Below are 12,213 nucleotides of genomic sequence, written 5' to 3' on the forward strand. Positions count from 1 at the left end.
CACTTTTTGTTTTTAGTTTTTAAAATATGTTTTAAAAACTAATTTTAGGAAAGGGATTTCAAGAAGAGTAAAAGAAAAAACTTGTTTGGTAATGTGACTTTTCAAAACTGTTTTAGAAATGAAAAAATTAGAAAATCCATTTGGTGATATAATTTTCAAAAACAATTTTAAAAAATAGAAAATTAGAAAACTTGTTTGGTAATCAAATTTTTAATTTTTTTTTTAACCTATATAAATTATATTACCTTTTATATAATTGTATTTTTCTTACAATTTTATCCTTAGTTACCAATCAAATTAAATTTTAAGTACTATAGTTAAATGTAGAATTTAGTCATAAAATAAATAATTTTTTTAGATATGAAGTCATAATTTGTTCAAGCGATACAAAATTGTAAAATGTGAAACATATAAAAATATTATAGCATATTAATGTCGATAACATAAACATCAAATAAGCAAACAAAAACAATCATCCGCAAAATAACTAACAAAACTCCATACTCCATTGTTGCATATAAGAAAATTTAAAAAAAAATGTAATTAGTTCGATTAATTATGACGATGTACCCACATCCTATCTCTAAGATGATTCCTATCCATTGCCATCTCAGTTGCACCTTCATTAGATAACCTTGTTAAGTTTTCAACATTCGAGCTCCCTTCAAGGTTAGGAACCTCGTTCACCGCCTCAAGTTCTATATCATCCATTTCCTCCCATATCCTAAACAACTCATCAGGCAAATTCCACTTGCGTATGTAATTGTGAATAGCACAACAAGCAGTTACTATGAGTCTTTGCCTTGAAGGTTTGTAGGAAGGCATTAACTTTAAAATAGGAAATCTGTTTTTCAACACCCCAAAACAACGCTCTATTGTCATCCTTAAAGACGAGTGCCTGTAGTTAAATAACTCTTCTGGACTTTTTGGTTGTCTACCTTGACCTCGATATTCTTGTGCATGATATCTTTCACCTCTATAAGGGGGAAGAAAACCTCCGGTACATGGATACCCAGAATCAACAAGATAAAATGAACCTTCATCAAATAAAATACATGTTAGCTCTACTTGTTAATTTCCTCAATATGATTGTATAACTTTATGTTAGATATTAATACTTACCTTTAGGTGGCCAAGGAAATCCTGCATTTGGATTTGTAATTGCATCAAGTAAAACTTTAGAATCATGTGCACTTCCTTCCCACCCCGAATATACATATGTAAATATCATGTTGAAATCACAAGCACACATGACATTCTGAGTGATTGTTGCCTTTCTACCTCTACATGAAATTTGTTTCTCAGCAGGAGCCCATGCACTTATTTGTGTACCATCAATTGCACCTATGCAATTCTACAAGGCATAATCCAAATTATACGGATAATTAAACAACAACCAAATATCTTTGATAATATGAACGCATAAATGATTAAATTATGTGAAATAAAGATACAACTACAATAACAATAATATGAATTACACACATACCTTGAACCAAGGATAATATTTTGGATTATTCTTAATTCTACTAGGCAACTCCATAGACTCTTGCTTTATCAGTTCTTTTCCTAATCGACACACTGCCCTTAATACTTCCTTGAAATTGCGTGAGATTGTTTCTGTGGAATGTTGAAAACGGTTTGAAGCAACTCTATGACGAACATTATGACCAATTATGAATAAGAATGTAGCAACTTTCTCTTCAACAAGCACATCCCTCGAGTCACTTAAGTAGTTCTTGTCTCTTAGTTCATTACAGAAATTAAGAAAACACTCTTTCTTCATTCGAAATAGATCAAAACAGCTAGTTCCAGAACCATTTAACACTTCAGCCACAAACTCGCGACCAGACAATGAAGATGTCAAAACCTTTGATTTGTCAAAGTGTTTCTGATGATAGTCATAAATGATACCACATAAGACAAAGTCCAAAAATTCATCATCACTTGTATCAGAAGTAGAATCATCACTTTTTTCAATATCAGTTATAGTTATAACCTGTCATACAAAGTAACAATAAAACTTAAAAACACGATACTCGATAAGAGGAAAATAAAAGGTTTTACAATATCAATTCTCAGAAACATCATGTAAATAAACACACAAGCAATTGTTCAGCAAATACTAAGATAAGTATGTCCGATCACTAAAGATGATAAGTATGTCTCATCACTAGAACCTAAACAAATACAGGTTATATCCTTAGAGCCTAAGTATCCATCCACGCTTCCTCTCATTAGGCATGGCGATAAACATTTCCCTCCAATCAGAATCCTTAAACTTTTCCAAAGCTTTTCCATAGGTATCATCTGAAATGTCTTCTAGTCCATCGAGAGCAGCCACACACTTGGTAAGAGAACAATCCGAAGTTACACGCGAAGTAGCCTCTGCACTCCTATCCCTTCTTAACCTATCAGCTCTTACCAAAGAAACTTGAGCCCATGCTGCAAGTGCCTCATTCATATGATGTGATGTAGACTCCTTCTTGGATCTCACATGAATATGTTGCTTTTCACTGCGCGTGATGCGCTCAACTTCATGTAGATCATCATATGAACTATCCTTATCAACATGCACATGATTAGCACTCCCATTCCCATTGTTAATGTATTGATCATCAAGCTCATTTTCGTCATCTGTGTTTGGTGGGTCTTGGGTAGATGAATGATGAAGTACTCCAGCTGCATTATTTTTGTTGAATATGATATCCAGCAACTTGTAATGGTCACACCCTTTCTTTTGAAACTGTGCAGCTTTGGGATGTACCTGAAATGATATATGCATATCATCAATATTGAATTTATCAAGAATGAGCAAGAAACCAATATGTACCAAATGATTATATACCGTATTCAATTAAGTCGTACCTTCAGATAATTTTTCCAGACTTCTTCAGTTGCAGTAACAGTGTTTGTTTCAGCATTCCAGCCAAATCCTGTGTTCTGCTTCAGTGAATAGAACTCACGATACATGGCTCGCAACCTATGCATCTTTGCCTTTAGTTTATCAGCTTGATACAGTCGTTCAGTTATGGTATTCAACTTATACGTCATTGAGGACCATATTCTAGTATGAAACACACCATTTGGCATATTTCCTTTTGTAACTTCATCAACCATTATGTCAATGAAAACTTTCGTTACAAAATCAGGCCAAAGCTTTGTCTCATTAATGTCAACATTAGTTGCCATCTATCATAAAAATACGCATTACAATTTAGAATAAGCATTGAGTAATATTAGTTCTCATAACAACTTATGTCCTATAAAAGTAGCAGCAGAGAGAACAAATAAAATCAAGGTAGCAACAGAGAGTTCATTTCTGTTCTATTCCTTGTGTGCACAGTTTTATTAGAATCATGGAACCAAAGTTTAACGTACATTTTATAACTAGTTCATAAACAAACAAAAGTCTCATAATCAAATTGCTTGGAAATCGAGACTCAAGGGACTAGTTCATAAACATTTATCTGCTCTACTCAACCAACTAAGGCACATTTTAATTAATGACTAAACTGTGACGCCTCACTAAAACAAAATAGAGTCGGTGTAGTGCAACTGCAGTAGATGAATGAGAATATTTTGCATACATGGGGCTGAGATGAAGGTAGGTTACCTGTGTAGCATCAGCAGCAGTGGCAGGCGCACCAGAAGAAGCAGGAGCGACGACCGAGGAGGAGGCATGCGCGACTGATGAAGAGGCTGCAGGCGCAACAAATGAGGAGGCAGGAGCAGTGAAACGTGGACGGTGGCTAGTGTTTTTCATACTACTTCAAATCCTTCTACCTGCACCACTTCAAATAATTAATCGTGATTCATGATGAGATTCATGTCTAAAACAGATATGCAAAGAGAGAGTCATATCAATAAGGTTCAGTTAACAAATTATTACATGTCTATGTTAACAAATGATTCAACAATACATGGATCAAAATTCATATGTTAAGTAAGCCAAACAAATATGTAGCCATCTGTTAGGGAACAAGCATATCAATGCACACAAGAACTAGAAAAAGGAATATTATGAAAACTTGAGAATGATCTCATTTTATTGATTGTCTATCTGAATGACTGAAAATCAAATGCAGCACTATTTATAACTCATATCAACTCACTAATAAGTACAATAAGTTACACTTGACTAACTAACTATCAGTATTAACAAATTAATTAAATGCCACACTAGCTGAAATCTAATTACACTTAAGAACATCAACAGTTCAAATTGAAGTAATGTCCATTGTCTAGCACTAACACAACATTGACTCATGTTACGTTCAATTACTTCAGATTTTCAAATTATTTTCCATCGGTGAGTTTTGTATCTGGTATTCGTGTGAATATTGTAACTTATTAATGACATTGAAAGATACAAGTTGATAGAAGCCATAATTAAATAATGTTAACAATTTTCATGAGTTGATTTCAACTTATATTCATAATTTCTTAGTTCTTTAATATAGCTTATAAATAGCAATTAGAAAAATAATTTAACGTTATTTTCTATTTTGCTATAAAAATAGCTTATGCTTATAAATAAGTGCTTATTATGATAAGCACTTATACTATAAGCTGCAAATAAGTTTTTTTATCTAGACAGGAACTTAATCCAGATCTATAAGCTGCAAATATCAATCACATAAGCTACAAATAAGTTATCAAAATGAATCAGAGTTTATCAAACACAACAACATATAAAAAGCATTACAAATTTCGAATTCTACCACAATCTCAAATTTACAAATTAACCTAATATTGAAAATCATAGATCTAAAAACACAAAATCAAGTAAGAAATCGCTATCTTAGGTGCAAAATTCTGAATCAAAGAAACAGAAATTAATTTAAAAATGAAAAACAATTAGATGTGAGATGTAACCTGAAAAAACCACAGAGAAGAAGAAGCACGGTGGAGAAGAAGAAGCGCGGTGGAGAAGAAGAAGCGAGATGTAGACCGAAGAAAAATCACGGCGGAGATCGGAGAAGAATCGCCGTGGAAATCGCCATTTCGCTTCTCACTGTTCTCACGTTAGTTTTTCTGTAAAATGAGGAATGATTTTTGATCCAAATTTTTTTGATAAAAAATATGGAAATGCCCCTGAACTTCAAACATAATTACAACTATGCCATTGGAGAAAACTAAGGGCCTGTTTGAAACACTTTTTAAAAACAGTTTTTTAATTTTTAAAAATTAAAAAATTAAAAACTTGTTTGATTACCTATTTTTAAAATATATTTTTGAAAAGTGTTTTGGGTTTTTTAGTTTTGGAAACTAAAAAAGTGAAAGAGCTAAAATGGGTTTTGCTTTTCTATTTTTAGTTTTAAGTTTTTAAAATAGAGTAAAAAATAAGAAAAGTGAAAACACGGAGAAAAGTGTTAGTTTTCTCCAATGGCATAGTTGTAATTATGTTTGAAGTTCAGGGGCATTTCCATATTTTTTATCAAAAAAATTTGGATCAAAAATCATTCCTCATTTTACAGAAAAACTAACGTGAGAACAGTGAGAAGCGAAATGGCGATTTCCACGGCGATTCTTCTCCGATCTCCGCCGTGATTTTTCTTCGGTCTACATCTCGCTTCTTCTTCTCCACCGCGCTTCTTCTTCTCCACCGTGCTTCTTCTTCTCTGTGGTTTTTTCAGGTTACATCTCACATCTAATTGTTTTTCATTTTTAAATTAATTTCTGTTTCTTTGATTCAGAATTTTGCACCTAAGATAGCGATTTCTTACTTGATTTTGTGTTTTTAGATCTATGATTTTCAATATTAGGTTAATTTGTAAATTTGAGATTGTGGTAGAATTCGAAATTTGTAATGCTTTTTATATGTTGTTGTGTTTGATAAACTCTGATTCATTTTGATAACTTATTTGTAGCTTATGTGATTGATATTTGCAGCTTATAGATCTGGATTAAGTTCCTGTCTAGATAAAAAAACTTATTTGCAGCTTATAGTATAAGTGCTTATCATAATAAGCACTTATTTATAAGCATAAGCTATTTTTATAGCAAAATAGAAAATAACGTTAAATTATTTTTCTAATTGCTATTTATAAGCTATATTAAAGAACTAAGAAATTATGAATATAAGTTGAAATCAACTCATGAAAATTGTTAACATTATTTAATTATGGCTTCTATCAACTTGTATCTTTCAATGTCATTAATAAGTTACAATATTCACACGAATACCAGATACAAAACTCACCGATGGAAAATAATTTGAAAATCTGAAGTAATTGAACGTAACATGAGTCAATGTTGTGTTAGTGCTAGACAATGGACATTACTTCAATTTGAACTGTTGATGTTCTTAAGTGTAATTAGATTTCAGCTAGTGTGGCATTTAATTAATTTGTTAATACTGATAGTTAGTTAGTCAAGTGTAACTTATTGTACTTATTAGTGAGTTGATATGAGTTATAAATAGTGCTGCATTTGATTTTCAGTCATTCAGATAGACAATCAATAAAATGAGATCATTCTCAAGTTTTCATAATATTCCTTTTTCTAGTTCTTGTGTGCATTGATATGCTTGTTCCCTAACAGATGGCTACATATTTGTTTGGCTTACTTAACATATGAATTTTGATCCATGTATTGTTGAATCATTTGTTAACATAGACATGTAATAATTTGTTAACTGAACCTTATTGATATGACTCTCTCTTTGCATATCTGTTTTAGACATGAATCTCATCATGAATCACGATTAATTATTTGAAGTGGTGCAGGTAGAAGGATTTGAAGTAGTATGAAAAACACTAGCCACCGTCCACGTTTCACTGCTCCTGCCTCCTCATTTGTTGCGCCTGCAGCCTCTTCATCAGTCGCGCATGCCTCCTCCTCGGTCGTCGCTCCTGCTTCTTCTGGTGCGCCTGCCACTGCTGCTGATGCTACACAGGTAACCTACCTTCATCTCAGCCCCATGTATGCAAAATATTCTCATTCATCTACTGCAGTTGCACTACACCGACTCTATTTTGTTTTAGTGAGGCGTCACAGTTTAGTCATTAATTAAAATGTGCCTTAGTTGGTTGAGTAGAGCAGATAAATGTTTATGAACTAGTCCCTTGAGTCTCGATTTCCAAGCAATTTGATTATGAGACTTTTGTTTGTTTATGAACTAGTTATAAAATGTACGTTAAACTTTGGTTCCATGATTCTAATAAAACTGTGCACACAAGGAATAGAACAGAAATGAACTCTCTGTTGCTACCTTGATTTTATTTGTTCTCTCTGCTGCTACTTTTATAGGACATAAGTTGTTATGAGAACTAATATTACTCAATGCTTATTCTAAATTGTAATGCGTATTTTTATGATAGATGGCAACTAATGTTGACATTAATGAGACAAAGCTTTGGCCTGATTTTGTAACGAAAGTTTTCATTGACATAATGGTTGATGAAGTTACAAAAGGAAATATGCCAAATGGTGTGTTTCATACTAGAATATGGTCCTCAATGACGTATAAGTTGAATACCATAACTGAACGACTGTATCAAGCTGATAAACTAAAGGCAAAGATGCATAGGTTGCGAGCCATGTATCGTGAGTTCTATTCACTGAAGCAGAACACAGGATTTGGCTGGAATGCTGAAACAAACACTGTTACTGCAACTGAAGAAGTCTGGAAAAATTATCTGAAGGTACGACTTAATTGAATACGGTATATAATCATTTGGTACATATTGGTTTCTTGCTCATTCTTGATAAATTCAATATTGATGATATGCATATATCATTTCAGGTACATCCCAAAGCTGCACAGTTTCAAAAGAAAGGGTGTGACCATTACAAGTTGCTGGATATCATATTCAACAAAAATAATGCAGCTGGAGTACTTCATCATTCATCTACCCAAGACCCACCAAACACAGATGACGAAAATGAGCTTGATGATCAATACATTAACAATGGGAATGGGAGTGCTAATCATGTGCATGTTGATAAGGATAGTTCATATGATGATCTACATGAAGTTGAGCGCATCACGCGCAGTGAAAAGCAACAGATTCATGTGAGATCCAAGAAGGAGTCTACATCACATCATATGAATGAGGCACTTGCAGCATGGGCTCAAGTTTCTTTGGTAAGAGCTGATAGGTTAAGAAGGGATAGGAGTGCAGAGGCTACTTCGCGTGTAACTTCGGATTGTTCTCTTACCAAGTGTGTGGCTGCTCTCGATGGACTAGAAGACATTTCAGATGATACCTATGGAAAAGCTTTGGAAAAGTTTAAGGATTCTGATTGGAGGGAAATGTTTATCGCCATGCCTAATGAGAGGAAGCGTGGATGGATACTTAGGCTCTAAGGATATAACCTGTATTTGTTTAGGTTCTAGTGATGAGACATACTTATCATCTTTAGTGATCGGACATACTTATCTTAGTATTTGCTGAACAATTGCTTGTGTGTTTATTTACATGATGTTTCTGAGAATTGATATTGTAAAACCTTTTATTTTCCTCTTATCGAGTATCGTGTTTTTAAGTTTTATTGTTACTTTGTATGACAGGTTATAACTATAACTGATATTGAAAAAAGTGATGATTCTACTTCTGATACAAGTGATGATGAATTTTTGGACTTTGTCTTATGTGGTATCATTTATGACTATCATCAGAAACACTTTGACAAATCAAAGGTTTTGACATCTTCATTGTCTGGTCGCGAGTTTGTGGCTGAAGTGTTAAATGGTTCTGGAACTAGCTGTTTTGATCTATTTCGAATGAAGAAAGAGTGTTTTCTTAATTTCTGTAATGAACTAAGAGACAAGAACTACTTAAGTGACTCGAGGGATGTGCTTGTTGAAGAGAAAGTTGCTACATTCTTATTCATAATTGGTCATAATGTTCGTCATAGAGTTGCTTCAAACCGTTTTCAACATTCCACAGAAACAATCTCACGCAATTTCAAGGAAGTATTAAGGGCAGTGTGTCGATTAGGAAAAGAACTGATAAAGCAAGAGTCTATGGAGTTGCCTAGTAGAATTAAGAATAATCCAAAATATTATCCTTGGTTCAAGGTATGTGTGTAATTCATATTATTGTTATTGTAGTTGTATCTTTATTTCACATAATTTAATCATTTATGCGTTCATATTATCAAAGATATTTGGTTGTTGTTTAATTATCCGTATAATTTGGATTATGCCTTGTAGAATTGCATAGGTGCAATTGATGGTACACAAATAAGTGCATGGGCTCCTGCTGAGAAACAAATTTCATGTAGAGGTAGAAAGGCAACAATCACTCAGAATGTCATGTGTGCTTGTGATTTCAACATGATATTTACATATGTATATTCGGGGTGGGAAGGAAGTGCACATGATTCTAAAGTTTTACTTGATGCAATTACAAATCCAAATGCAGGATTTCCTTGGCCACCTAAAGGTAAGTATTAATATCTAACATAAAGTTATACAATCATATTGAGGAAATTAACAAGTAGAGCTAACATGTATTTTATTTGATGAAGGTTCATTTTATCTTGTTGATTCTGGGTATCCATGTACCGGAGGTTTTCTTCCCCCTTATAGAGGTGAAAGATATCATGCACAAGAATATCGAGGTCAAGGTAGACAACCAAAAAGTCCAGAAGAGTTATTTAACTACAGGCACTCGTCTTTAAGGATGACAATAGAGCGTTGTTTTGGGGTGTTGAAAAACAGATTTCCTATTTTAAAGTTAATGCCTTCCTACAAACCTTCAAGGCAAAGACTCATAGTAACTGCTTGTTGTGCTATTCACAATTACATACGCAAGTGGAATTTGCCTGATGAGTTGTTTAGGATATGGGAGGAAATGGATGATATAGAACTTGAGGCGGTGAACGAGGTTCCTAACCTTGAAGGGAGCTCGAATGTTGAAAACTTAACAAGGTTATCTAATGAAGGTGCAACTGAGATGGCAATGGATAGGAATCATCTTAGAGATAGGATGTGGGTACATCGTCATAATTAATCGAACTAATTACATTTTTTTTAAAATTTTCTTATATGCAACAATGGAGTATGGAGTTTTGTTAGTTATTTTGCGGATGATTGTTTTTGTTTGCTTATTTGATGTTTATGTTATCGACATTAATATGCTATAATATTTTTATATGTTTCACATTTTACAATTTTGTATCGCTTGAACAAATTATGACTTCATATCTAAAAAAATTATTTATTTTATGACTAAATTCTACATTTAACTATAGTACTTAAAATTTAATTTGATTGGTAACTAAGGATAAAATTGTAAGAAAAATACAATTATATAAAAGGTAATATAATTTATATAGGTTAAAAAAAAAATTAAAAATTTGATTACCAAACAAGTTTTCTAATTTTCTATTTTTTAAAATTGTTTTTGAAAATTATATCACCAAATGGATTTTCTAATTTTTTCATTTCTAAAACAGTTTTGAAAAGTCACATTACCAAACAAGTTTTTTCTTTTACTCTTCTTGAAATCCCTTTCCTAAAATTAGTTTTTAAAACATATTTTAAAAACTAAAAACAAAAAGTGTTCCAAACAAGCCCTAACACTTTTCTCCGTGTTTTCACTTTTCTTATTTTTTACTCTATTTTAAAAACTTAAAACTAAAAATAGAAAAGCAAAACCCATTTTAGCTCTTTCACTTTTTTAGTTTCCAAAACTAAAAAACCCAAAACACTTTTCAAAAATATATTTTAAAAATAGGTAATCAAACAAGTTTTTAATTTTTTAATTTTTAAAAATTAAAAAACTGTTTTTAAAAAGTGTTTCAAACAGGCCCTAAATTTGACTCATCATTCTCAAGTTATGATTATGCATATGTGTCACCTCTAAAAAAAACATTCTCCTATATAGTATAACTTCTTACCCTTTCTCATTCTATCTAATCTAATAATTATAACAATGCAAGTAATTTTAAGTTACAAAACTTATCATCCTTTCATAATATATTTATAGTTATTATTTATCCTCCATTCAAAAAGGCGTAGAGGGTAGAAAATGTGAGAAAGAGTTAGTAAAAGAGAAAGAAAATGAGAATGAGAAATGAATTAAAAGAAGTGTTGGGAATGATTATTTTGGAGTGCAGTGTTGGATTAGAGGAGGATGTGAGGTAATTATGTGTAATTATATAGCGTATAATTGATGAGTTGTAAACAAATAATTTCAGGGGTCTATTTTAATATATTATAAGTTATGGAAAAAGAGTATGTGAATATTAGGAGCCATATTAAATAAATTATTATTTTTTACTTGAATTATTTGAAATACAATTTAAATCAAGAAAAAAAATTATAAGTTGTCATATTTTTCTCCAATCTAATTGTTAAACTTAAATTAAACACTATGAAACTTTAACTATCTAAAAAAATATTGTGACATTTTAGCGTAGACACATTGAGACAAGGAATCACTGTATTAGAGATCAAGTAAATAAAGGGAGACTGAAACCGCTACATTGTCCTACTGCTATATATGGAAGCGGACTTTCCAACAAAATTTGTGAAGCATGACAAGTTTGAGGAGCTGAGGAACAAGATGGGTGTCGCATCTTTGGGGCATCTATCTATCTATATCTTCTTCTCTATGTAAACTAAACTTGACTCACTCTAATGCAAGGATTGTGCCTATGTGGCACCTCTTCAAAAGGCTTTTCTATTCTCTAATTATTCTATCTAATAAACTAATCTAATATGTAACTTATCACATATTTTTGTTCACAATCATGCTAACTCAATCATACAATACATTAGAATACAATGGGTTATGATCTCACTCTAGACAAAAATAACAAAGAAGTTACGTTAATGAATAGAAACATCATTGTTTTTCTATAGCCATGTTTTAAGAATCTAATAGTAACAATTTATGCACTTAACAAACTATTAAAACATTCCATAATTTCTTACAACATCATCATTGGATGTATCTTTTAACATTCCTTCAATTATAACCTACAAAATGGAAAATTTTAAAGTGTACTTTTTTTTTTTTGAATTCCCACCCACCCTTTATAACCACATCTTATGCCACATTCATTTTCACTCAATCCGGGATGTTTCCACCATGCCTTCTATAAACTCTTGGATGATACTCTTCAATCAACTTTCTTCAATCAACTCTTGGATGATACTCTTCAATTTTGTATCATTATATATTGAAAGAGCACATTGTTTTCTTAACAAGATTGATGTTGTGTTTTATTTTTAGAGAGAATACATTATTTTTT

At 32.1% G+C, this 12,213-nt stretch overlaps 2 protein-coding genes across 6 annotated transcripts; one reads left to right on the top strand and one right to left on the bottom strand.

Moving 5' to 3' along the window:
• Positions 1 to 475: 475 nt before the first annotated feature.
• Positions 476 to 5,068, bottom strand: LOC112421309 (L10-interacting MYB domain-containing protein-like). Of its 3 annotated transcripts, XM_039828437.1 has the most exons (5): positions 4,879 to 5,068; positions 3,617 to 3,786; positions 1,490 to 1,780; positions 1,123 to 1,354; positions 476 to 1,037 (listed from the first exon to the last, which is right to left on the bottom strand). In XM_039828437.1, the coding sequence occupies exons 2-5, from the start codon at positions 3,764 to 3,766 to the stop codon at positions 553 to 555; spliced, it is 1,158 nt and encodes a 385-aa protein (XP_039684371.1). In that variant the 5' UTR covers positions 3,767 to 3,786; positions 4,879 to 5,068; the 3' UTR covers positions 476 to 552. The 3 variants fall into 3 exon arrangements, with proteins under 3 accessions (XP_039684371.1, XP_024638328.2, XP_039684372.1); XM_024782560.2 differs by lacking the exons at positions 476 to 1,037; positions 1,123 to 1,354; positions 1,490 to 1,780 and adding exons at positions 2,013 to 2,767; positions 2,869 to 3,192 and having other exon boundaries at positions 4,879 to 5,057; XM_039828438.1 differs by lacking the exons at positions 476 to 1,037; positions 1,123 to 1,354; positions 1,490 to 1,780; positions 3,617 to 3,786 and adding exons at positions 2,013 to 2,767; positions 2,869 to 3,192 and having other exon boundaries at positions 4,879 to 5,057.
• A 392-nt stretch (positions 5,069 to 5,460) lies between these two features.
• On the top strand, positions 5,461 to 10,042 carry LOC120575740 (L10-interacting MYB domain-containing protein-like). Of its 3 annotated transcripts, XM_039828432.1 has the most exons (5): positions 5,461 to 5,639; positions 6,732 to 6,901; positions 8,738 to 9,028; positions 9,164 to 9,395; positions 9,481 to 10,042. In XM_039828432.1, exons 2-5 carry the CDS (start codon positions 6,752 to 6,754, stop codon positions 9,963 to 9,965), a joined length of 1,158 nt encoding a protein of 385 aa, XP_039684366.1. In that variant the 5' UTR covers positions 5,461 to 5,639; positions 6,732 to 6,751; the 3' UTR covers positions 9,966 to 10,042. The 3 variants fall into 3 exon arrangements, with proteins under 3 accessions (XP_039684366.1, XP_039684367.1, XP_039684368.1); XM_039828433.1 differs by lacking the exons at positions 8,738 to 9,028; positions 9,164 to 9,395; positions 9,481 to 10,042 and adding exons at positions 7,326 to 7,649; positions 7,751 to 8,505; XM_039828434.1 differs by lacking the exons at positions 6,732 to 6,901; positions 8,738 to 9,028; positions 9,164 to 9,395; positions 9,481 to 10,042 and adding exons at positions 7,326 to 7,649; positions 7,751 to 8,505.
• Positions 10,043 to 12,213: the final 2,171 nt, after the last annotated feature.

This window comes from Medicago truncatula, chromosome 8 (genome assembly GCF_003473485.1).
Source record: "Medicago truncatula cultivar Jemalong A17 chromosome 8, MtrunA17r5.0-ANR, whole genome shotgun sequence".
In the NCBI taxonomy this organism is placed as follows: Eukaryota; Viridiplantae; Streptophyta; class Magnoliopsida; order Fabales; family Fabaceae; genus Medicago; species Medicago truncatula.